Source organism: Marmota monax, unplaced genomic scaffold (genome assembly GCF_021218885.2).
Source record: "Marmota monax isolate L192 unplaced genomic scaffold, Marmota_monax_Labrador192_F-V1.1 WCK01_AAM20220418_F8-fsc00266, whole genome shotgun sequence".
Lineage (NCBI taxonomy): Eukaryota > Metazoa > Chordata > Mammalia > Rodentia > Sciuridae > Marmota > Marmota monax.
Window position 1 is genome coordinate 181,924 of NW_026694572.1, and position 24,346 is coordinate 206,269.

At 51.5% G+C, this 24,346-nt stretch overlaps 2 protein-coding genes across 6 annotated transcripts in view; one reads left to right on the forward strand and one right to left on the reverse strand.

Moving 5' to 3' along the window:
* The window catches only part of CUNH7orf50 (chromosome unknown C7orf50 homolog), a 117,126-nt gene that overhangs the window by 37,464 nt on the left and 55,316 nt on the right, over window positions 1-24,346 (forward strand). The gene's annotated exons all lie outside the window — the stretch shown is intronic.
* Window positions 1,720-24,005, reverse strand: Gper1 (G protein-coupled estrogen receptor 1). Of its 2 annotated transcripts, none has more exons than XM_046421023.2 (3): window positions 23,126-24,005; window positions 6,135-14,877; window positions 1,720-4,073 (listed from the first exon to the last, which is right to left on the reverse strand). In XM_046421023.2, exon 3 carries the CDS (start codon window positions 3,701-3,703, stop codon window positions 2,576-2,578), a length of 1,128 nt encoding a protein of 375 aa, XP_046276979.1. In that variant the 5' UTR covers window positions 3,704-4,073; window positions 6,135-14,877; window positions 23,126-24,005; the 3' UTR covers window positions 1,720-2,575. The 2 variants fall into 2 exon arrangements, with proteins under 2 accessions (XP_046276979.1, XP_058427671.1); XM_058571688.1 differs by having other exon boundaries at window positions 6,135-19,044.

A 24,346-nucleotide genomic window follows, 5' to 3' on the forward strand; every position in this document is an offset into this window, starting at 1 on the left:
CCCTCCCACTGTGGATATTTTGGGACTTTGGGCAGATGCAGCTGCATTTAGAGTCCCCCCGGGAGGTCTCCCTCCTGCCTTCCCTGAACTTGCTGGAGACGTAGCTGCAAAGGAGAGGGCTCAGCCTTAGGTGACGCCAGGGTGCCCAGGGCTATCCGGCTCTGCAGTTGCCACACTGAGTACTTTTGCTTTTAGCATCAGGGTTGCCGCTTGCTGCAGAGAAAGAATCATGGCTTTGGAGAGACCGAGGTTCGGTTCCTGGCTGCACCATTTCCTGTCTAAGGATTTGAGGGTCATAGATTCTCACTCTTATTCCTTGAGTCTTCCCACCCCATCCATCAGAGCTAAGAGTGAGTGTTGGGTCTCTGTGTCTGTGTTTGGGGCTTCTGTGCACCAATTTTCAAGCTGGGATGAGGGGTGAATGGCTGTGGGTGCCTTGCTCAGTGGTAGGCACCAGCTCTGTCTCCTTGCATTCTGGATTGGGTTTGGATTGTTACCAACACTGAGTGGAGCTGGGGAACTCAGATCACACACTCGCCTTATAAAAGCAACATCCTGTCAGAGTTTGCAGTGCTGGTTCTTGGGCCCCACTGTTAGTGGTGCCCTGTGTGCCCTGGAGGAGCACCATGTGGGCTCAAAGCATGTGGTATGAAAAGCGTCTCAGGACCTTGTTCCTCTAGCACAGGGACCTCACTTGTGATGTTTGCACCCTCTGCAGGTGCCAGCTCGAGGGATGGCTTGGCCTCCTGTAGAGGTTGTCTGCCTATTGCTAGACCCCTTGATTTGTGGGGACAGTCCTGGAAGAGGTCTGCTGTGTCCTGCTCATGTGGGATTTGGAGTGCTGGAGATGCCACTGCTTGGGGTCTCAGTCTGGGACAAATAGTCTCCTCTTTGGAGGAGTGTTGCTCCCTGGTGACGAGCACAGAGAATCCAGGCCCTGCAGGCTGTTGGAGCCAGGCCTGCCACACCCATCCATGCACAGATTGTGTCCCACAGGGTGCCAAGGGGAGTTCTCTTGGGTGCTCTGTGTGATTTTTTTTTAACTGGGTCATCTTTTACCTTAAATATATATTATCAGAAATAAAAAGTAGTACCATAGTTTAAATGGAAAATAACATGCAAATTATTGAGAAAAAGTGATCTTTTTCTTTGTTAACCATATTACCTTGTGTTCTTTGGGAGGCCTGAGCTCCTGAGGGGCCTCTGGATGTGGGCAGAGAATGGAGGAGAACCTGGCACAGCTTTATCTGGTGACAGAACAGGACAGGGAGTCCTCCCAGTTGGCCCCGCGAGTGCTCTGAGTGCCTGCCAACCCAGGGTGCATCTCACAGCCGAGAGCCTTCTCGACATTGGATAAGTCTGCTTATGCAGATGCCTTGACAAGGCTGAGCTCTGCCTTCTGTGTTGGTAATAAGATGCACTTGGTGCCCGGAGACGATGCAGCGTGCATGTCAGACTGCAGCATCTGGACATCCCGAGAAGGCACAGGAGGTGTCCAGCTGGCAGGGGTCTGGACGTTGGCCTCGCGGGAGAGTTCTTCAGGTGGGACCTGAGTTTGCAAAACTGTGGGCTTGCTTTTCTTTGTGGGGCTGTGGCTCTTTCTGAGAGCCCCTCCCCCAGCCCCGTCTCACACTACTTAGGGAACTGCTTAGAGCATTTCAGAGAATCAACACATAACATTTTATTGACATACACTGAACATTATCAGCAATAGTTAGATTTGTTTTTAAATATATTTTATTGGGAACTGCTAAAGTTGCCATCATCATTGTTCCCACTATTATTTTGTAGAGGCAGATTTTTCAACCACACACGCCAGAGTATTTCTCCGTGTATCCCATTAACTGCATGCAGTTTTCGTGGTCTCATCCCACATTCACATAATTGCCAAGTCTGTTGTAAACAAATGCACGTCTAAACACATCTCCGAGCAGGTATTTCATTAAATGAGACCCTTTCTAGCTCCATGCATCTCTCTCGGGTATTAGGAGCGGGAGCCGGGGGCGGGCAGGAGTGCAGCATTCCTAGAGAGGAAGGATGCTCAGGTGTGTGCAGGACACTTTTTTCCTTTCCCCTTCGACTCAGGGTGGACTAGTTTGCATGTGCATAGTGAGTTGCACATCTCAGACATCAGATCCAGTTTAGGTCTGTTGAGCAGATTCTGTTTCCAGACTTCCTTTCCCCCCCAGGTTTCAGGTATGCTGCGTATTTATCTGTAACTAAGATGCTTCACCCAGAAGGCCTCCCTCCTTTTGGCTTTTGGTCAATGGCAGAATCATTTTCCACTGGGGAAATAGTACGGTAGAGAAAGCTGAGTGACAAGCTGGTTCTGGTGCCCTTGGAGGTAAGAGTCACATGACCTGCGGTCGTGAGCACTGGGATGGGTGCAAGTCTGTGAGCAGGATGAAATCAGGAAGGGCTGGAGCGAGGTTCCCCAGCAACCCAGAAGGGGCGACCCTCGTGAGGCACTGAAGTTTGGGAGCGTGACTTGACCTGTGCCTCCGGCCCACCTTGCCCTGGGTGTGTGCAGTCCCTGTGACTAGCGCCATAGCTGGGTCCCTGCTGGGGAGGCCTGTCACACAGCACTGCTGAACTTGACATCTGACTGCTCGGTGCTGTCCGGAATGACTGCCTTCAAGGCAGCGTGGCAGAAGCGGTTCAGAGCTGGCAGGTTTGTCTTCTGCTCCACGTACAGCCTCAGTTTGTCCCTGAAGGTCTCCCCAAGGAAACTGTAGATGAGGGGGTTCAGACAGCTGTTGGAGAAAGCTGCGAGGTTGACGATGTGGCCGGTCAGGGGGTAGGCATGGCGGAAGGACTGTTTGCAGGGAGCAGCCCCCGGCTGGGTGCGCTGCAGGAGGTGGACGCTGATGAAGACGTTTTCCGGCAGCCAGCAGATGAAGAAGACCAGGACCACAGCGAAGATCATGCGGAGCGCTTTCTGCCTCCGGGGGCGCAGGCCTCGGTGCTTGTGGGCTTTGACAAGGACGCGGATGATGAGGGAGTAGCAGAGCCCAATGATGGCGAAGGGAATGATGAACCCCAGAGTGACCTCCAGCCACTGCACCTCCCTGACGTCTGCAAAGCAGAAGCAGACCTCCTCTGTGTGCTGCAGGTGGACGGCTGTGAAGGGCACCAGGGTGGCCGAGACGGAGGCCATCCAGATGAGACCGCAGCTCAGCCTGGCGTGGTGCTTTGTTCGGAAGAGACTGGAGCGCATGGCTTTTGCCAGTGCGATGTACCTGTCAAAGCTCATCCAGGTGAGGAAGAAGACACTGCTGTACATGTTGATCTGCAGGAAGAGAGACATGAAGGTGCAGAGCACGGCAATGTCATAGTACTGCTCGTCCAGGTTGAATACCTCGATCAGGGAGTCGGCCACCAGGATGAGGTCTGCGGCCGCCAGGTTGATGAAGTACAGGTCGGGGATCGTCATCTTCTCACGGAAACTGATGTTCACCACCAGGATCAGAATGTTCCCCACAAAACCAATGGGAAAGAGGAAGATAGTGTAAAGACAGGAGAGAAAGAGGCCAATGACATACTGCTGGTGCTCAGAGAGGTCCCCCGTCTGGTTCACCAGGGCAGTGCCTTGTAGTGGAAGAGACAGGTTGAGTTCTGGGGAGGTGCTGTTGGAGTCTGCCAACTGTGTGGTACCTGGGTAAATCTCCATGCCAAAGGTGTGGGCTGGAGAGGTCACATCCATGTTGCCACTGTGCTGTCTTCAGCATTTGTCAGAAGGGTCACAGAAATCAGTTTGCAGCGGTGGCTCCATCTTTAGAGAGAGAGGTGATTCTCTCTGCAGAGAGCCGGACATTTGGGTTTGACAGCTGTAGAAAGTTGAATGCACAGGTGCAGTTGGTCTGCAGCAGAAGCTGGCTCGTGGCTAGTGGGGCGCTTGGCACTCTGGTCGGCGGAGCTGGCTCATGGCTGGAAGACGCCGTACACACTTACCATCTGGACACCAAGGAGAGGCAGACAGGACAGGACAGGGCCGAGCTGTCGTAGGTCACAGAGCAGTAGAGAGAGGCCAGAACTCTAGGTTTTGTTGTCTTGGGGAGATGGTTGTCCCTGAGCTGAAGGAGAAGAAATAAATGTGGAAAACGTCCTGTCTCTTCCCCAGGGGTTCCCATGCTTGCCTGGTTTAAATTGGAGACGGGCCATGAGTCATCCCCAGATGCAATGAGTGGGTCACAGGCAGATAGCAGGCTCATGAAGTAGTGTGGGTATTAAGTATGGGAATCTTAGGAAAACTACCATTTGTTGGAACAGGAAATAAAATTTATTTCAGCAGCTGTCGGAAAGAGAAATAACATGGGAAGGGAAAAACCCAGCTTTTTTTTTTTCCCCCCCTGAAAGGTAATGGACCCAGAAAACCTAGTGGAATCTGAACAAAGTCTTTTGTCTTGCAATAAAATAGGCAAAAGAAATCCAGCATTTTTTGGTAATGCTACTACTAAGTTTGAGTGCCAGAAATGAAACTATTTTCTGTAATATAGAATGAAAGAGAATAAGGAATAAAAATGGTCATTGTTTAAGAAATAATGTTAGCTGGGTGTAGTCCCAGCTACTCAGACTGAGGAAGAAGAATCGCTTGAGCCCAGGAGTTTGAGACCAGACTGCGACACAGGACACCCTGTCCCCAGGGAGGGAGGGAGGGAAGGAGGAAGGATGAAAATGTTATTCAGTTATTTGTAAAATGTTATTTAACCAATTATGTAAAGCCCAGTTTATTTTTGTAATGCTGTTTTAGCATAGAAACTGGGTAAAGATGGGGACGTGGAGGTGCCACAGGGTTTCCTGTGGCTTACTTGACTCCTTGTGCCCCTGAAGTTCTCTGGAGCAACCAGGGTTTTCAGCTGGCACATTGGCAACGTCTGGAGACGCCTGGAAATGTGGGGGTGTCCCAGCTGGGGCAGGGGAGCATCTAGCCGTTGGAGGCCAGGGATACTGCTGAGCATCCAACAGTGCACAGGACAGCCCCCTCCCCAGCAAAAGATTTCCGGCCTGAGCGTCAGTGTCTGAGGGCGAGAAGCCTGGAGTCAACTGACCTGCCTCAGGAAGATGGTTTGGGTTGTTTTTCTTTTGGAATTTCGTTTCATTCTTTGAGGTCATTGGGCATCATTTTGAAGTGTTGCAAGACCAGACTAGAGATTTACTGACCTATCTCGTGAAAATACTGCTAAGAAAAAAGGAAAATAAGGAAGAACAGATCTCTGCCTTGGCGCAGGTATGATTCTGAGGGTGTTCAATAACCTTTGCCGAGTGGGGGTTGATGGATTTGTTTGTATTGGTTATTTTACATTCTTTATTCATCTTTAATAAGTAGTACCAATTTGAGCAGTGTAAATGTCACTGTTCTGAGATTCCATCTGTAATATTGGAAGCCTCTGGATTTAATTTCTTTTTAAAAAATGCCCAGGGCACTAGTTCTGTTCTTTGAATGTGGAAATTCTGGCAGGTATCAGACTGCAGTTGGAGGGGGCAGTTTAAAGGTGAGCAGACCCTTGACACAGGTGCCTTCTCTTCCCTACACTACTGAATAAACTCTAGGGAACAGGTTAAAATAAGCCATTTGTTTCTTTTCCATGTAAATTGAGTCTTTCATCCTTGACCAATACTGCTATTGTATAATGGTCTACAGAGAAGATATGGGAGCTTGCTGTGAAATTTACAGCATCCTTATTAAAGTTGGCTATGAACTGAAAATCTAAAAGTGGGTGTTAAATAGTTCCGTATCGTTTTGTTTCAAGTTTCTCCTGCTTGTCCAGATCTGGGAAAACGATACTACACTTCATCAGCTTTGTTACCCTTATCTTTACATGGGGGCATTGGCCCACCATGACTTTCTGCGTTGACAGTAGTGACCACAGTACCAAGTTACCAGGAGAGCCTCAAAACAAGGCACATCTGGCTTGGACCCAGGGCTCGCTGCATGTGGTCACGCCCAGGTGTCTCCTCTGGAGGGTGGAAGCTGGCGCTGCTCCTTGGAAGGTACAGTGGTATGGACATGCCTCCAGCTGTCCCCTCACAGGACTAGGGTTTCCCTCCCGGGACTGTGACCTCGTTTGACCCTAGCAGCTAGTGTGCAGTACCCACCCAGACCCCAAAACCCACAGGCGGGGTGCAAGTCTTACCTGAGCTGCCTGGGTTCTCTTGCATCCCTCGGGGGTTTGCTGGAGGTGCACTTGGCACTTGCCTGCAGTGGTGGGATCCTGGACTTGCAAGGAATCAGTGGGAGAGAAAAAGAGAAGACCCCTCCAGGGAGGCCTGGCGGGAAGGTTCCCCAGGAAGCGCTTGAACCAGCTCCTGTGGCTGTCTGAGGCGCAGTCTGGTCCCCTTGGCACTGGGCCGGCTTTATAGGCTTCCCAGGGCTGCTCACTGGGCTCTGGCCGCTCCCTTGAAGGCCAGCATTAACTCTTTTTTTGCTGGCCTTTTCCCCCCACACTTTAACAATGAGCACAGTCCCACTAAGCATGGTTTTATGGAAGTTTCCAGTGTGACTGGTTTTCTTCACCCAGTGACACCCTTTTTTCCTTCTCTCTCTCTCTTTTTTTTTTTAGTTTGAAGGGATTATAATAGATATTATGATCATTTGTTGAAACAAGCAACAGTATTCTTTCTTCTTTTAGCAGCTTACTGGCTTTAAAACTAAACACTGAATTTCACAAGTTAACATAGTAAGCATGTGAATAATACATAGAGAATTTATGACTTCACCAAGACATTTATGGAAAGAAATTTAAACACAAGAAGTAGCAGGTATTTGGTAAGAAATCGGTAAAACAGGTGGCTTTCTGCTCTAATCATTGACCACCCTTCTCTCCTCTGCTGCTTGGGAGCTGTCTGGGGCATGGATGGCTGATCAGGTCTTCCCTACCATCACTCCCGCTCCCAAAGTCCTAATGACCGAATGACTGTGTGTCTGGCTGCCATCTCTGACTTCCCACCTCCTGTTGTTGGAGTTTGTCCTCAGTTTTGGAAGAAGATTGGACATGCAGCTCCAGAGCAGAGACCAGTGCCAGGCACTGTCCAAGGCTCTTGGGTATCACAGGCCTGAGCTGCCCTGGCTCATAAATTACATTTTAAGTGATCTTATTTATGCTTCCTTCTTGGTGTCTTTTTATCTTTTGATGTTTTTTTGGAGCTGTGAGCTTGAACACTGAGTGACCTTTTATGCACTGAACAACAAGTTGGCTGTGGTTGAGGATAAGTGGGAGCCAGCGCATCCTCCTCCCACAGTGCTGCCACAGGCTTGGAGAGGCAGGCACCCTTGCGGGTGGGACCCTGACAGTGCCATGTACCTCCGTGAATGTGGGCCCGTCCACTTGCTGCCCCGTGAGCTTTCTCTTCTCTATAGAGCCTGTTGAAAATGCACTTCAAGGTGTTCCGTATGATGCTGACTTAAAATCTTGCAGATATCTTGGGAAATGTATGCATATTTTAAAACAGAGGACCGTCTTAAAATTTTTATGGAAAAATACTAATCCTCTGGTGAAGAACTGTAGAAATTCAGACTCTTAATATGTTAACTTTTAAAAATTTGAATGGCATGATAAAATAAAGAGCTGATTGGCTCTCCATCTTTTGACCAGCTGCAAAGTCAAGATGATTTCAACATTAAGAATGCCCACGACACCATTTTGAAAGAAACAAGTCATGAGAAAGTGCAGCTTCCTCTTGAATTAAATAAATAAAATAAAACCTAAACCTCGAAATAGCTGAGGCATGCCACTTAAAAATAGCCACTCCCTGCTCTTGCAAACCCATGGCTCAGGGCTCAGGGCTTGGCCACTTGCTGGAGTTGTAAGAGGCTTTTGGCTCCTTGTAGTCCTGAGGCTGCCACTTTGCAGGTTTTAGTGGGTTTGCTGCAGGTGGTCAAGGGCCTGGCTCTGAGCTCATGCTTGAGGGGAAGAATGGGCAGCTGAATTGTGACGTAGCCATCTTGCTTGAAGCCCAGCCTCTCCATTAAAGTACTGGCACAGTCACCCAACTAACTAGTGCAGGGACAGGGCCCAGAGGGCAGGCATTTCAGTCCCAGGGCTCCTACTTGACATTTGCATGGAGAGGGGTGGGTTGGAGCTGTGGAAGTTTCTGGAAAGTCTGAAGAGCTGCTGTCATTTTTAAGTCTGACATTAGACGAGGCTTCCTGGTGCTGTCTGCACATGGTGGTCTGCGTGTGCTGTCTAGGGAGCCCTCCTTTGTATCTGGGGCTGGCTCTGGCCTCCATTTACTGGCGGATAGAGCTCAGGGAAGTAGTGTGAGTGGCCTCACAGGGAGGACAGGCCAGTGTGCCATGTCCGCCTCCTTCTTGCCTTGTGGAGTTGATGTTCTTGTGGGTTTTTCGGTTTCTGTTCATCTGGGATAGGATAGTGTGAATGGAGGGAACTTAACAGGGAATCCAATAAGGTCAGATGGCAGTTAGTTAAATTTGGGAGCAGCTAATACTGGCTAATGCATAGAGAACAAACGCCAGTCAAATAAGATAGTTTCTCACTTCAGAAGCCCTCATAGGAGCCTGGACAGGGAACAGGTGTGGAATAGTCTGGACACTTCGTGGTGACCAGGGTCCTGCTCCTTCCTGTGACAATGGATATCCCTTGGGCAAGACTTAGTGGCACAGTCCGAGCAAGCCCACTTTCAGTGTTGCCGGGGCCCCCTCCTGGTTCTCCTCTCTTGCAGTGCTTGGGCCTATGTAGTGCTGGGCTTTTGGGTGAACCTAAGCCTTTGGGGTCATTCATAAGGTGGGGGCGTGTGGGGTTATTTATGGAGCTGGGTGCCTCTCCAAAACACCCTCAGTAGTTATTCATCTCCCAGCCCTCCCAACCTTCCCAGACGCTGTCTTTCAGAGATAGTGACCTCATTAGGAACCCAGGTGTGCCCCAGGCACAGTGGCCATGCCTGTGAGAGGCTGAGATGGGGGGATCACAAATTCAAGACTTGCCTAGGAAATTTATTAAGAGATAATTATTAAGATAATTTATTTAGAGACACCCTGTCTCTAAATAAAATTTTTAAAAAAAGGGCTGGGGATGTAGTTCAGCAGCAGAGTGCCCCTAGGTTCAGTCTCCAGTACTGTAAAACACACAAACAGAACCCCAGGTGTGGGGAGTCATTTGACCGAGGTGAATCCTCCCAAGATTGCTTTGCTATTCTTTTTGTTCTGTTGTGCAGTGTGGGGACACAGCCCAGGGCCCCCTGCATGCTCAGCAAGCTCTCTACCACTGAACTATGTCCCTAGAGCTTTTGATTATATTTTAAGACAGGATCTCGCTAAGTGGACCAGGTTGGCCTTGAACTTGCAATCCTCCTGCTTCAGCCTCCTGAGTCACTGGGATTACAGGCCTTTGCCACTGAGCCTGGCTTAGCTTTTCTATTCTTTGAGCACTAACTGGGGAGATAGCACCTTATTCAGAAAGGCCTGTGGGGTTGCTTGCTTGATTCTGTTTCCTGCTGAGACATCAAACCATTTGAATGAGGAATTTTAATCCATGCTGGAAAACAGCACAGAGGTCAGAGAAATTCACCCCAGGGTGTTTCCATTCCTGCTAGATAGATACCTCATGAAGAATATGCGTGCATTTTCTCTAAGGACCCAAACGGGCAGCAGGAAGGCCCTTGCAGGGTACTGATGACTCTTCCCACTTCAGTGGGACACAAGTACATCTGAAGTTTAATCCTTATCACATTTGGGAGCAGTGAGCCAGTCAAGTGCTAGTGGCCCCCATTTACCAAGAAAGAGACCAGGGCCCAGGGATCAAGAGTTTACATAGGCCATGATGCAGTGAGAGGCAGACAGGATGTAGGCTCTCCTAGTTCAGTTTTCTGCACCCTGTGCCACTTACTCACCATCAGGAAATTCAGACTGCCCACGACATCCTGCCTCATCCTCATCCCAGGAAGACGGTGTTGGCAAGAGGTAGCACAAACCCATAAATTACCCTCCTTTCTTCAGACTCACCCAGGACATTGACCTGACCTTCACCTGTGGCATGTTCTGTGGAATCTAGAAACTGAGACAGGCTTAGGGGTGCACCTACCCCTAGACAGTCTTGGTGCCCTGGTCCTGGCCCAGTTTGGTGTATGTGGCTGTGAGATCCTGGATGCATGCTGTGGCACACTGTTTTTACCATAGGCTGTTTCCTAGAGAAAGTCAAGAGTGGCAGTCTATCTTTCAGCCTTTCCCAGCTTGAGACGGGATTTACAGTGCTCAGAGTTGACGCTGCTCAAGCCCTGCACACGCCATCTGCCCTCAGCCCTGGAGCAGGGGGCAGTCCAGACGGCGACACAGTGCCAGCATTCTGGACAGCTGTGCTCCTCTGCATGGCTACTGGGAGTGTACTGGGCACTTCCTCTAATTCTTTGAGAGTTATGGCAACCAGGACTGCATGTAGCTCACAGAAGTGCAGACAGATGATGTCCCCTGTGTCCTACTGTGAGAGGACTGTCAACCTGCAGGGAACAAGCTTGTGGGGCAGATTCTAGAAAGAGTGGGTGGTGAGCTGGGTACTTACTCCACCTCACCTCCTGCAACCACTCAGCTCTGTTCCTCAGAGAGCCCCGAGAAGCCTAGGTGCCACAGCAGCTTCTCCCAAAACCCATGATTTTCTACTATGCAATCAAGATTTCATGCACCTCGCTTTGGATGAGAGTATACCTTCACTGCTAGAATCACACTCTGAGATGCTTTCTTGATTTTCTGTTGGCTCTAGGTCTTTCTCTTGGCCTTGGACATGGAAAGCTCTTTGTTCTCAGAATACGTCCAGACAGTTATGGGATGAGGGGCAAGTGGCCAAGTGCTGTGTCAGAAGGCCAGAGTCCCAGCAGACCAACCTGTCTCTCTAGGGCCTACCTGGGTCCTTGGGTCCTGTGGTTCCCTGTGGATAGGCCCTTGGTGTGGTCCAGGGTCCCTTGCTGCTTCAACTCTTGGCCCGCCTGCCCCTCCATGAAAGTAGAACCTCTTTAAATGTTTCAAAGTTTGGCCCCCTTATAAGTGGTTTCTTTTTCTTTTCTTTTCTTTCTTTCTTTCTTTTTTTATTTTTTTAAGAGTAGGATTCTACTGTTTGAGAACTACCAATGCACATTTTTGCAGTTGGGTTTCTAAAATTACTCCCTTGGCTGAAATGCTTAGGAAGTTGGTGTTGTTGCTGGGAGCTCCGGGCTTGTCCTGTGTCTCTCTTGCCTTATTCCTGGGATCAGCTGTTTCTCCAGGACACTTGAGCACATGGGAGCTTTTAATCATCTCAACTGGTTCTAAACCAACAAGCTGTTGCCATCTATTGTTGCAGGACATTTATTTGTAAATTACCTTAAGAGTTTCTACTCTGATCACGAGTAAGGTGAAGGAACCTGGCATGAGCCACTGTCAACTGGGTAAATTATAGAAGCAGCCTTTTTCAGACATGGGACAGCAGGCAGTGCAGCTTAGACCCCAGCCAGCCCAGGCTCCATGCTTATCCGGCTTCCTATCTGAGGCAGCCTGTGGTCAGGGGCACAGGTTGGGGATCCAAGCAGAGCAGGATGTACTGGCTAAGTTAAGGGGACAGAGACTAACTTTCTGGAGGCTGAGGGAGCAGGAATTGCAGGATACAGTACTAGAAGAGGAGGGCGTCTCATGGAGAGAAGATCTCCCGATTATGAATGGTAGTCTGCTGGACTATGGCTGAGTCGTGTGTGCATAGAGTAGACTCTGAAGGCCAGTCTAACAGCCGAAGCTCATCAAGCCAGAGAACTCCAGAGCTTCCAGAGGGATGATTGATATTCTCATTTTCTCTAGCCAGAGTACAGGGCCATTTATGTGCTAGTCCATTTTCCATTGCTATAATGAAACACCTGAGGTTGAATACTTTATGAAGAAAAGAGATTAATTTAGCTCAGTTTTGGAGGCTGAAATTCCAAAGTCAGACCCCACCATTGACTAAGCCTCTGGTGATTCCCCTTGACCAGTCACATCACAGTGGATGGCATCATGGTGGGAATGTGTGCAAGGGAGGGGAGATCACATGGCAAGTCAGGAAGCCAGAGAGACCAGTAAGGGGCTGTAACAACTTTCTAACCCTCAAAGGTCTCACCCCCCAGTATCCTACATTGGGGACTGAGTCTCCAACACATGCATCCTCAGGGACACACTTAAACATAGCAGTGTACCGTAGTCAGTAGAGACCCAAAGAAGGGCACACCTTAGCATTCAGGCTAAATTTGCACTGAAGACTCCTGTGGTCCTGATTGACAAAACTAGGAAATAACTCTCAAAAGAATCCTGATCATCTGCCAGTAATAAACTGCGTACCAAAATAAACTTCAGTACCCTTTAGAGAAAGACAAGATTCAAACATTCAACAAGGAGAACTCAGTGTCCAGCGTGAAATAAACAAAGAGCCAGGCATGGTGGCACATGCCTATAATCCTAGTAACTTGGGAGGCTGAGGCAGGTGGATCACAAGTTGGAGGCCAGCCTCAGCAACTTGGTAAGACCCTGTCTCAAACTAAAAAATGAGGATGTGGTTCAGTGGTAGACTGCTCCTGAGTTCCATCCCCAGTACTGGGGGGAGGGAGGGAGTGGACTATGGGAAGAGTACATTGAGCTCTGGTCCTTTCTCCTTGCCTCTTCGTCCCAAGTGGGAAAGAATGCTCTTCCCTCCTGCTTCCAGTTTTGCTTGTAACCCCCGTGAACAGGCTGTAAGCTGACCTCACTCTGGTACCCAGGCCACATTAAGGGTATCAGGAGTGTAAACAAGGGAACAAAGGAGGAGAAATAGACGGGAAGACTTAAAGCACTGAGAAATTTTAATATTGTGTCCCAGAAGCTACTCAGCTGCATAAGATACAAATCCTTTTTCTTCTAAAGAAATGATGCAGATATGTAAACACTGAGAAAAAAACCACAGACCTGCTTTCGTTCTTTGGTTCACAGACTAACATTAAATTATTCATTAAAATAGAAGGTATAGATTTCATAAAACCAGAGAGAATTCCAGTAAGAATGAAGGATGTCAACCTGAAGTAAGACAAACATCTGTGTTTCTGTATTTCGTGGGTTACCAGTCCCCGTACAGACAGCAGGTGGAACCCGTGGGGCCTTGGAAACCTGGGGCTCTCCGCTGGCCTACCAGACCCGCTGGACCTAGGCAGCCAGTCCCCTTAGGTTCCATGGAGCAGGACAGCTCAACATCATGATGTAAAGCAGATGTCCTGGTGTTTCAGCTTGAGGGGATACTCCCAGAGCTTCCACGGTGATGGCAGTTTTAAAAGTAACCTTTTTTGTTCTTGGCAAGATTTTCTGTTGCTCAGACTTCCTGGCAGTGTTGAAAGCTGACCACAGCAACGGTTCAGACCTGATCATAATATGACTGTAAAGTTATTTGAAAAATACTTTTATTTTTAAGATTCACGTTTTGTCTTTTGGTTGGGGTAGAGAAAGATGCCAACCAGCTGGGGTTGTGGCTCAGTGGTAGGGTGCTCGCCTAGCATGCATGAGGCACTGGGTTCCATCCTCAGCACCACATAAAAAATAAAAATAAAGATTAAAAAAAAATTTGCCAACCAGTAGACAAACATTGCTTAGTCCCCATCACAGAGCACTTCAGCCAGATGGAGATGCGTCTGTGGCCAATCTCCGCGCTCACGTCACTGTGTCCTTGATGTGCAGGGTCCCTTGAGTTGTGATTGTTGGCGCGGGTCAAGAAACCATGGTGCCTCTGCATAGATAGAGTTGAATGCCAGAATGCTCATTTTTAGTAAGCACTCTCACAACACTTGTGTCATCCCCACTGGCTCTTCCCAGGAGGGCCTGTTTCAGCAAACGGGTATTTTAAACATCAAGAAGGCCCTGCTGCTTTCCCTGTGGCTCATGCCAGAAGGCAGGATCAGACCCAGCCCCTGTCCTGTTCTAGGAGACGCTGTTGTTGGTGCCTCCTCTTCTGCACCTCTGTGTGAGGCGCCCTAGGGCGTCCAGCAGCATGAGCTTGCAGGGCTTGTGGAAGACGAGGGTAAACAGGGAGTTCACACAGCTCTCCCCAGACAGGACCAGTTCTGCCAGATTCATGAGCAGCTCATCCCGCGGGGATCCTATGTCCCTCTGCATCTTCCGCCTGGCCCGTTGGAGGAGCACTGTGCTGGAGAAGAGTCGGCAGGCAAACATGTTCAGAGTGATGGCCAGTACCACCCAGCGTGCAGAGGCGGTGTCCCTCCGGGTGAGAGCTGTCCGCCAGGCCGGTTTAGCAGAGAGCAGGAGGAGGAGAACCAGCTTGAGAACGAGGGCGAGCCCAAAGCCCAGGCTGAACTTAACAATTTCATACTCAGGCCAGGCCGTCAGGGGGTCCGCCTGGCACAGGGTGGTTTGGTGCAGCTCTCTGGATGTACCCAGTAGGGATACCACAACCAGAGAGCTGCAGACAGCGCAGCCCCAAATGGCAGCCAGGCCTGCCAGAGGCCTCCAGGTGCCCTGGGCCCCTGTGAGCAGGTAGCTCGAGAAACCCGGCAATAGAAACAGGACAAGCATGGCCGCCTGCAGGTACTGGGCATTGAAATAGCACATATTGGAGAAGAAGGAGAGGACCCCACAGAGCAGGTTGGTTGTGAGTATGTAGTCAGGCCTGCTGGCAGCATTGAGTGACAGCAGTGTCACCAGGATACTTGTGACCGTGAGGCCTGAGAGCAGCATGTCCAGGGCCACCAGCTTTCCATGGTTCCGAATGAAAGTGATCAGGTTGAAGAGCCCTGTCACCAAGCTCAGCGGTATAAGCAGAGCAACATACACATGCATGCACCTGGAGATGACACTTTGTGCAGCAATGACATCTTCCACGGCTGGGGACACATGGCTTGGGTACCGAATCCAGGACATGTTGTGGGAGTCCATTTTGGGCGCAGCTGTTGGACCTGTAATAGAAGCACATGCCGGACAGTCATGGGGTTGGCCTGTGAGGGGTGAGCACTTTCTGAGGGGACAGCGTTCCCAGAGAGCGCCTGCCTCCAGCCCGCCAGGGAGGCCAGCTTGCTCAGAAGGAAGGAGTTTGGGGTAAGTGGGTGCAGGATTGGGGGCTCTAGCAAGCGTCCTTCATGGAGCCCACAGAGCCAGGGCCAGTGCTGTGGTGCGAAGGTGGGGAGCGAGGACCCCGCCCCCATCTTTCTGAGCACTCCTTCTGCCACCCTCGCCCCTGCCCAGAGAACCTCATCACTTGTAGGCTAAAAGGCTTCTTTGAGTGTGGTCGCATTCTCCTGGGATGAGTGACTCAGCATGTGCCCCTGTGAGCCGACTCTTGGCAGAAGTGGCTGTCTCCCCAGAGGGGCGCTCAGTCAGTGGCTTCTGGGGAGTAGAGTTTGAGGAGTGCCAATTTTGAGTGGCCCAGTGCTCCTGCTTATTTGGTCCTGGCTCCGCATGTCCAGGGAACGGCCCAGAATGTGCATTGCTCAGAGGCAGGACAGGCCTTGGCACTTAAGAGTCTGGCTTTGGGCCCCTGAGAAATTCTGAGAAATCCAGAGAAATCCTAGCCAATTCCTACCCCCCATTATGGGCCTCTTACCACTCAACACACACACTGGGGACCAAAGGGGTGGCATGTTTTGGATGCTGTCTACCTGGGGATTGCCAGCCTCTGCCCTTTCACCAGGAGTGGCTTTATTACAGCAAGCTGTAAATTCCTGGTGTTCGGGCTTTAAATAACCTCCATGAGCCCATCTTTAGTCACTGAGATTATTTGGTTTCCATACATATGTCTTCTCTCTCCTTTTAAATTTTAACTAAATAGCAGATGAGGCTGGGAGATAGCATTGCTGTTCACTGAAAGGAAATTGAGAACAATAAAATTGGAAGTGTAATGGGCCAGCGTGACCCAGCCAGGTTTGTTTTCTCTGAGGACGGTTGGCTTGTCTGGGTGGACTCGACCACACTTGAGCGGGTGCGTTCCTGTGTGTCTAAGCATATCCTGCCGTGGGCCCAGGCTAGCAGGTGCCCAGATTGCAGCACAGCACAGACACGGCTCGCGGGTTGAGTGGATGTGAACAGCCTCTTTCTCCCCCATGGCCAAGTAGCAGAAGAGTTTGCTGTGTGTGTGGAGGTGTTCACTGCGTCCACGTTCTGTTCTCAAGTCAGAGGATCTTTGCATACATAGATCTGTCATTGGCTTCCCACTAGTGTCACTGATACCCTTCTGTACACACACACTTGTCTGTCTCATGGGTCTGGCAGCTGTATAATGTCCAGTTGACTGGATGGGAGCCGTCAGGATCTTTGAACCAAACTCAGACTGTACTCGGTGTTGCCCTCTCTGGGACAGTGTGAGGTCCACAGTGTGCCGTGTCCTGAGTTGTAACCAGTCCCCTCTCAACCCGCCGTGCACCTGTTTCCTGGTCAGTGTCAGGACCGCCCACCCCACTGCCCCTGCTCTGCAGTCCCTCCTGCAGCTCGGCTCTGTCCAGGCTGAGTGCCTTCTGCCTCCACGGCCTTGTAGAGTTGCCAGTCTAAACAATTGATGGCTCCTCTGGGGTCAGAATTGTAGAACGACTGTTTATCCTGCCAGGGACTCACTGGGCTTCTCATGTTGGTGGCCTAGTGACTTTGTCATGTCTTCAGATATCTCCTCTTCCTTCCTCTCCCCTTTTCGGACCAAATGCGGTGGACTTTGACCAAGGACTTTCCTTAGGCCTGTCTTTCAGGCCATGGTATTTCTCTCTATCTGTGGCTAATTGGCTACTAAAACCATCCTCCTAGTTTTAAATTTTAATTTTTGTGTTTCTTATTAGAAGAGGTTCTTTTGTGATTTTTTAAAAATGTGACATTTTTAAAACGGTTTCCATTATAGTACTCCTTTCTTATAGGTATTTTGAAACTTATCTTTCAGTTTCTATCTCTGATTATCTCTGAACAGGAGCATTGGGTGTCATACTTGAACACTTATATTTAGAAATAATTTGCAAATCAGAGTGACTTGCTCTGGAGCATATCTGTTTGGGCTTCTGTGAGATGCCTGGGGGCTCCCGAGTGCTGGGGAGCACAGAGGGACTGGCTGGGCCCTGTGTGGCCATCTACTCTGGCTGTGCACAAGAGTCTTTTTTCTTTTTGAACTGACTTTCATTATGTAGCAAAGCCCATCATAACCAGAACTGGAGCCCAGGGAAAGGCCCCTTGCTCTGTTGATGGGCCTTGCAGGTCTGAGCTCCTGGGCCGGACCTGCCTCTGTCTGCCGGACACTCTCCCGCCTCAGCTACCTTGTTCATTTTAGGCTGGGGTGGGGACAGCCCACGAGCCAGAGGAGTACCCCTGCTCCTCTGCACAGTGTGGGCTTGACTTCTATGTGCTGCAGTGTTTGGGCGCCCTGGTGGCACCCCCATTGGCCAGCTTTCATCCCACGGGCCTGCAGGGGCCACATGGCTCACCATTCCCTGGGTGTATGTGTGGCTCTTCAAATGGAAAGCTGGCAGTGGACTGTGATATTTTCCATCTGCCAGTGCTTAAGGACCCAAGTGGTGTGCAAATTAAGACTCACGACCAGACTGGGAGGAAGCTATTTGCAATGATCATCTCAACAGGCAAAATGGCAAGAAGGCTTCCGCACACTGACCGCAGGCCAGGAGACAGATTTGCAGTCCAGACGTCCAACCTCTGCATCTGATCAGTGCCTTGTGGACAGTGCCATGTGGGCGGCGTTGTGGCCTGTGGATGTCACTGCCACGTGCCATCCTGGTTCATGGCAGTCAGCTCTGCTCTGATTTGTCCAGGCCCCGGTTCCCAGCCTGATGAACAAGGGAAGGGTAGTGTCTGCATTGGCCCTGAGCCTCCTGGAGGGTGCTCTGGCCCCCTAGGAGGGGCCTCAGGCAGCTTCTTGCCATACATGAGCTTCTCCCCAGGGCGAGCTTGCTCAGGCGGCTGAGAGCCGCTGCTGCGGTATCTTCCTGCCTTCCCCGTGTGGGACCTCCGTGTTCTGTCTTCACTGCAGCTTATTGTGGAGGGTCACCTTGCTTGATGCATGGGACTCTGTCTTGGCTGTGCAGCGGGCACCGGAGCACCCACTTCCAGGGCTGGGACATAGAAGGAAAGAAAGGCCACTTGAGAGCCCTCTGGGGGTAGTGCCTGGTGCTGACAGCTGGGTTTGCCAAGTCCTGCTCCGGTGGTGTTTCCACCAGTGTTGGCTCTCGTGCTTTTGCTTAGAGTTCCTTGAGGACACGGTGGAATTTGCTTGTGCACATGCCGTGGAGACCCAGGCGGGCCCACCTCCATCCTCCTTCCCGGGCCCTGTAGCATGGGGTCCTCCCAGTGATAGCTGAAGCTCCGCTGGGTCCAGTCCTGCTGAGGCCTGACTGGTGAGGAGTACCAGGTTTCTTCAACTCTGTCCCCAGTTCTGTGAGCACCATGCCTTCCTCCCTGTATCCTGCCTGGGTGCTTACTCCCTTGGATCCTGGTGGCCCTGGACCATGTACGCCAAGGTGGCAGGGCTGAGCTCCCCCGGACAGCCTGAGGCACGCCCTGCCAGATGTGGTGACTCCCATGTCTGCCCAGCGGGGCCACCTCGCTCCTTGACTTTTCCTTTTTTGAGTGAAGACAGTAAAACAGAAACATGGGGGCATTTTTCCTGAAGCATCCACAATTCCATCCTTGCCATACAACCTCCTGGCTTCATTGTATCCTGGGCTGCTCATTGGCCTCGGCAGTCTCGCTCCCCTTGCTCCACCCTCACCTTCCCGCCCCCACCAAAAGGGACAAGCAAGATGGGGAGAGGGCAAGAGATAGTGGGGCTGTGCCTGCACACCCGGCCAGCTCAGACTCCCGGAGTGCAGGCCCAGCTGCCCCCACCCTCCCAGCACATGCCAGACGCGCTTCATGACTGCTGTCACTTAGACCTCAGTTTCCACAGAAGGTAGGTGCAGCTGGAGTCCCTCCACCTTCCAGACTGACACATGATGGCATCGTGTGGCACCTTCAGGCCCAGCCCTCTCCCTCGTGTGATGCATATGAGAGGCCTCCATGATGTTGGGCGCCAGTGGTCACTCCTTTCTGTGGCTATGCAGCCTCAATAGAATTAGACTGGGTCACCAGTGGCTGTCATAAAGCTGTGTTAAAAGTGCACAAATAGGTTCTTTTTAAAAAAAAAACTTTATTTTATTTATTTATTTTTATGTGGTGCTGAGGATCAAACAAGCGTCTCGCACGTGTTAGGCAAGCACTCTACCCCTAAGTCCCAGCCCCAGCCCCACAAATAGGTTCTTAAGAGAGCATGTGCTTGCTTTCTTCTGGGGCCCACCTCTAAGAGCAGCGTTGCTGCATCCTCAGGTCAGTGTGAAGTTACAGGGTCTCCCGAGGTGGCTGTGCCATCTCCCGAGGTGGCTGCACCTCCCCACATTCCTGCTGGAATCTATACTTTTAACTTGAGTAAAAGCAAAGGTTTTTAATTGAGCCCCAAAATTCCCTAGAAGGGGGACCTGCACTCCACAGCATCAATTCTCAGGCCAAGAATCAGGGGCTCTGGAACCCTCCCTCACCCCTACAGAAGGGCTTTGGCATCCCCGGGTCCCTGGGGAGCTGCTCGCACTCCCAGCCTGTTCCGTGGGCGTGCCGTGCTCCCAGCAGCGCTTGGCTGCCGTGCTCCTTGCACAGCCGTCAGGGTGGTTTCTGGAGGTGAGCATGTACACCCCAGGGTTGGAAAGTAGGAGGTGAGGCCACCCCCATCCCAGGAATGGGCACTAGAGTTTCCTAAAGGGCCCGTGCAGGGAAGCAGGGTACTCTATCCTTCTACGCATGTGCTCCTCGAGGGGACATCAGGGTGTCCCTTGCCTGCCTCAGGTACTGTGTTTTCTCGTGCCTCTCCATGGCATCTGTTGTAGGTGGCAGAGTTCACATCTATTGTTGAGTTCTGCCAGTTCCATCTCCACACAGTTTATTGAGTGTTTTCATGCTTTCTAGTTTATATTGTCATTATTAATGGCTAATTGTAATTGTGCTGTGACAATTAATTACTATGCTCTGTGGACATTAAGCTGTCTCTGAACTTTTGCTCTTACAGATCCATTCCAGCCTGTACTTGCTTTTACAAATCGCTGGGAAAGGCTCACAGGTTGTTTTTCTGTGCAAAAAGAGCATTAGCCAGTGAGGTCAGCAGTCTCCTGTGTGGTTCGTGGGCCCTGTATACAGGCAGCACACAATAAAGTGGCCTTGGTGTTGCCTGGCCGGGATGCAGGGCCATATGAGGTCTGTCTCTATGGTCCCATTGGTCTCAGATTTAAATCTTTTGGGAATTGTAGTTTTCTTGTTTTTCCTCCTACCAGCTGAGGATACTGAGGGCCTGTGAAAGTGTGTCTCTGTTATTGGAATGGTGGAAGGTGGGTCAGGGGCCAGGTTCCGAGATAGAGCACAGAAAAAGCTTGAACTGCCTTTGCAGAGAGGCCCCTCTTGTGAAACTCGGCTCCTGCGCTCTGCGGGCCCCACGAGCCTCCTCCTGCGGCACCTCCTCCCTCCACAGGGCTTGGCTATATTAGCGCCTTCTGGTCCAAACATTCCAGTCTCTGGTCCTCCAGCCTGGGACTGACCCCTGATGACTCACTGTGTCTGTTGCATACGTGGCCTGAGGTCCTGCACAACCAGCCTCTGGCGGGCTTTGAATAGAGGTGCAGTCTCAGAGAGGGTCTTGAGCTAATATCTAGGGGCCTGTGGGGGGTCAGCTGAAGGCTGCCAGTTCTTAATCCCCAGCCCACAGGTCTGGACAAGTGGTGAAGGAAACTCGGACGGCTCCCCTCTGTCCTGCCTCCTCCACCCTCATGGTCCTGTGGCTGTGCAGTTCCAGGAACTATTTGAGCCTCTATTTTAGGTATTGGGAAAAATGACCTCATTGAAGGATAGGGATAAAAGAGGTTTCCATTTTCCTTTTCTTGACTCTTCCAAAGAAAACATATGTGCCTTCTGTGTCTCACACATAGACACATGCACACACACGAAACACACAGCATACACCAACATGCAGACTCCTACACATGTGTGCTCACATGCTTCTAGGAGATTTGGAACTGGTCCTGTGTGCCATGGAGCATCCAGACTGTCATCAGTGCCCTGGCTGATCTATCCATCTCCTGGACAGAGGACCTGAGGGCACACAGTGCTCCTGCAGGGTGTGGCCCAGCATTACCATGGACAGACCACATTGTTGGACACCTGAGTCCCCTCCTTCAAGAAATCCTAACACACATCCCTCCTCGGCACGGGGATGTTCAAGAATGAGGCTACAGGGAGCTCTTTGCTTTATTCAAGTCCTATTTTTCCAAACACCCTTCCTCCACGAGAAGCATTCCTATACCCTGACCATCCGGGGTACAGATTAGACAGATAAGCAAGCAGGAAAGGGTGGAGAATTGGGTCTAGAGGCAACACTTGTGCCCCTTTGAAGACCCGTGGGCACCATCTGTGCCGTATGCTGTGTGCCGCGACTCCTCCCCAAAAGTGGGCTGGGGGCAGGCATGTGAGCTCCCGGGCTTGTATTTACTCAGACCCTGCAAGCTGGAGCTGATGTCATTTCTGTCATCGTGGATGTATGTGTGCAAGGCCACCAGGAACCCTGAGGTCAGATAGCTTAAGCTGCCCGCTTGCAGTGTTAGAACCTATGTGGGGCTCAGGGTTTGGGTAGGAGTCAGCCTGTGTGGTGGCAGGCTGGAGTGCGGGCAGGGCTGTAACTGGTGAAGAAGGAGGGCCACTCTTTTAGCCAGAGAGAAGGTGTTTGGTATTATGGCCTGTGTTGGCTTCCCGGTGGCCTCTGTGACCCTGGCCCATGTTGGCTTTGTGGGATCCTGCCCCGCTGCTGAGCGGAGCACCTTGATCCAGCCCTGAGGACCCGGCTGCCCTGACCCTTTCCTTCTCTTGCTGCACAGCATGGCGTCTGCAGGTCCTCGTGTCCTAACAGGAACTCCAAGGGAGGGCATCCCAGGAGCCTGGCCTGGATTACAGGGCATGAGGGTGTTCACAAGAGCCTGGGCAGCCTTCCCTTCGTGCGAGCTCCTGTGTCCTGAGAGTGCTTTCACAGGGCCATTTGTGGACCCCTCCCAGCAGCCTGCCCCTTGCTGCTCAGGTCTTCCTCCGCAAATCTGCCGGCTTCCTCTGACCGGCCGTTCACTCAGCAGGCCTCAGTGGAGCCTGCCTGAGCCAGGGATGGGAGCACCTGGAGGCACCTGGCCAGCCAGAGCCTGTAGGTAAGCCCCAGCAGAGGGACCCCGGAGGGGCAGCTGCGTGAGTGTGCACTCAGCCCAGCACCCTCCAGCCCAGCACCCTACCCGGAAGTGCCCGAGGCTCTCCTTCCCATCAGCTACCTTTCAAAGAGCAGATGCTGACGGGGTCCCAGAAAGCCAGCAGTGCCATTGCTTGTTGCCTCAGGGGTGACCAGTGGGTTTGAATGCCACGGCAATGGTCCCAGCCAGTTGACAAGCCCAGGAATGCATTATAAAGTGTCACCAGAGCACCCTTGTGGAGCTCTTATGAAGTGAGATGAACCTGCACTGAGCCCTGGGGGCAGGCACGTATGCAGGAGCCTCACACTGAACCCCTGTCTGAGCACCAAGCCCGCCGCAGGGCTGCTGAACCCTGCCTGCTGGCTCCCTGGGGTTCCCTCCCAAGCTCTGTGTGCCACCTGCCTCTGGGTGGAAAAATGGACAGCTCGGCTCCTGCCCCCACTGTGCCACAGCCAAAAGAATGCTCCATTTTCAGATTTCATGTGCCACGAAAACTTGATCCAGATGTGCCTCCTGTCAACTTTGAATTTCATCAGTTCAGCCCCTTCCCAGGTTTTTGTGCGACACTGAAAACCCAGCAGTAGTAATTATCTGGCAGCTTCATCAACCCTTTCTGACCCTCCGTGAACCTTTCCCCACCTCCGTTTTCAGGAGGCGACTAGAGTCAGTCTTGCCTTTTTCTTAATAAAGAAGTGGGCAGCCTGCTCAGTCATTCCTAGTGCCAAAGGCTAGGAAAATGGTCGTGTTCTCTTTTTATAACGGAATCAACCTGTAGCATAAAGACACTTCGGTTTTTAGAAAGAAACTTCCCATCGCTGTGAACTGGCTCTGGCCCCCAGCCAGCCTCGATGACCTTCTGGGTAAGTCAGAGGCAGGTGCTGGTGGGCGGCGTTGTGCTTCCCAGAGAAATGAACAGAGTGCTCACCTGGGTCGAGGCTCCTGGCGCCCCTCGGGGATGTGAACCGGAGCTCCTCAGGAGCGAGGCTCCCTCCGTCTTGCTCTCCCTTCAGTTGCTCTGTGCTCACTGAGAACAGTCAGGCACAGAAACCCACAGCTTCTTAGGAAAAGAGGAATTGGCTGCGAGTCACCAAAACCACACACTGTATTTTAAGCAGCGTATGGTTTGGCCGTGTGACCCAGAAAAAATTCAAACCAACCTATGTCAGACGCAGCTCAGTGTGGAGACAGGAGAAGTGACGTTGCACTGTGCTGTTCAGAGCTTCCAGGGCCTTCCTCTAGACACGCTGGCCCTTCAGGGACACTCCCTCCCAAAGAGTAGCAACGTTCATAACTTTAAATAGGAGCTAAAACCCCACCCAGATGGAGAAAGTCTCAGAGCCCGGAGCCAGCAGAGCTTCCCTCGGCCAGCGCTGCAGGCCAGCCTCAGCCCCACCCAGATCGGGGTCTCCGCCATCTGCACTGACAACCGGGTGACCTGGGACAGTGGATGCTCCATTCTGGATGCCAGGTGACCCAAGACCTAACTGCAGAGTTGGGGGGCCACTGGCACCCAAAACTTCACTCAGGGGCCGCATGGAAGTGGGCTGTGCCAGGACACGCGCCAGAAAGCACGTCACGGGGTGTTCCCCAGCGCCCTCTCCGCCTGGCCTTGCTGAGGAGGCTGTGGAGCTGACAGAGAGGAATCCTGGGCAGAGGCCCCACATCTGAAGGGAGAGAGGCCTGGTCAGACAGAGGTGAAGAGCTTGGGCATGGCTTTGGAGAGCCAGCTTCCTCCTCTGGCTTTTCCTCAGGCGGCCCTGTTGGGAATTTAAGGTACACATAGTCTTCCTGTCCTTCCCCCTTGGCGTTCCTGCCCCTCCCCCCTTTTGTTTTTGTATCAGAGATTGAACCCTGGGCACTTAACCGGGGCACTTAACCGCAGAGCCACATCCTCAGCCCCGCCCCTTTTGTATTTTATTTAGACAGGTCTCACCAAGTTGCTGGGGGCCTCACTAAATTGCTGAGGCTGACTCTGAACTCCTGCTCAGCCTCCCAAGCCACTGGGATTACCGCACCCAGCTCCTACCCCTCTTTGAAGGTCGTTCCATGTTAGGGGACCCTCACGGACTATTTAGGCTGCACCCAGCTTGTCGGGGGTCACTGGCCACATCATAGGAAACCTGCAGGATCTGCAAGAGGACAGTGC

Coding starts and splice junctions, on each gene's coding strand:
- Gper1 (XM_046421023.2), bottom strand. CDS start 3,703: ATGGATGTGACCTCTCCAGCCCACACCTTTGGCATGGAGATTTACCCA.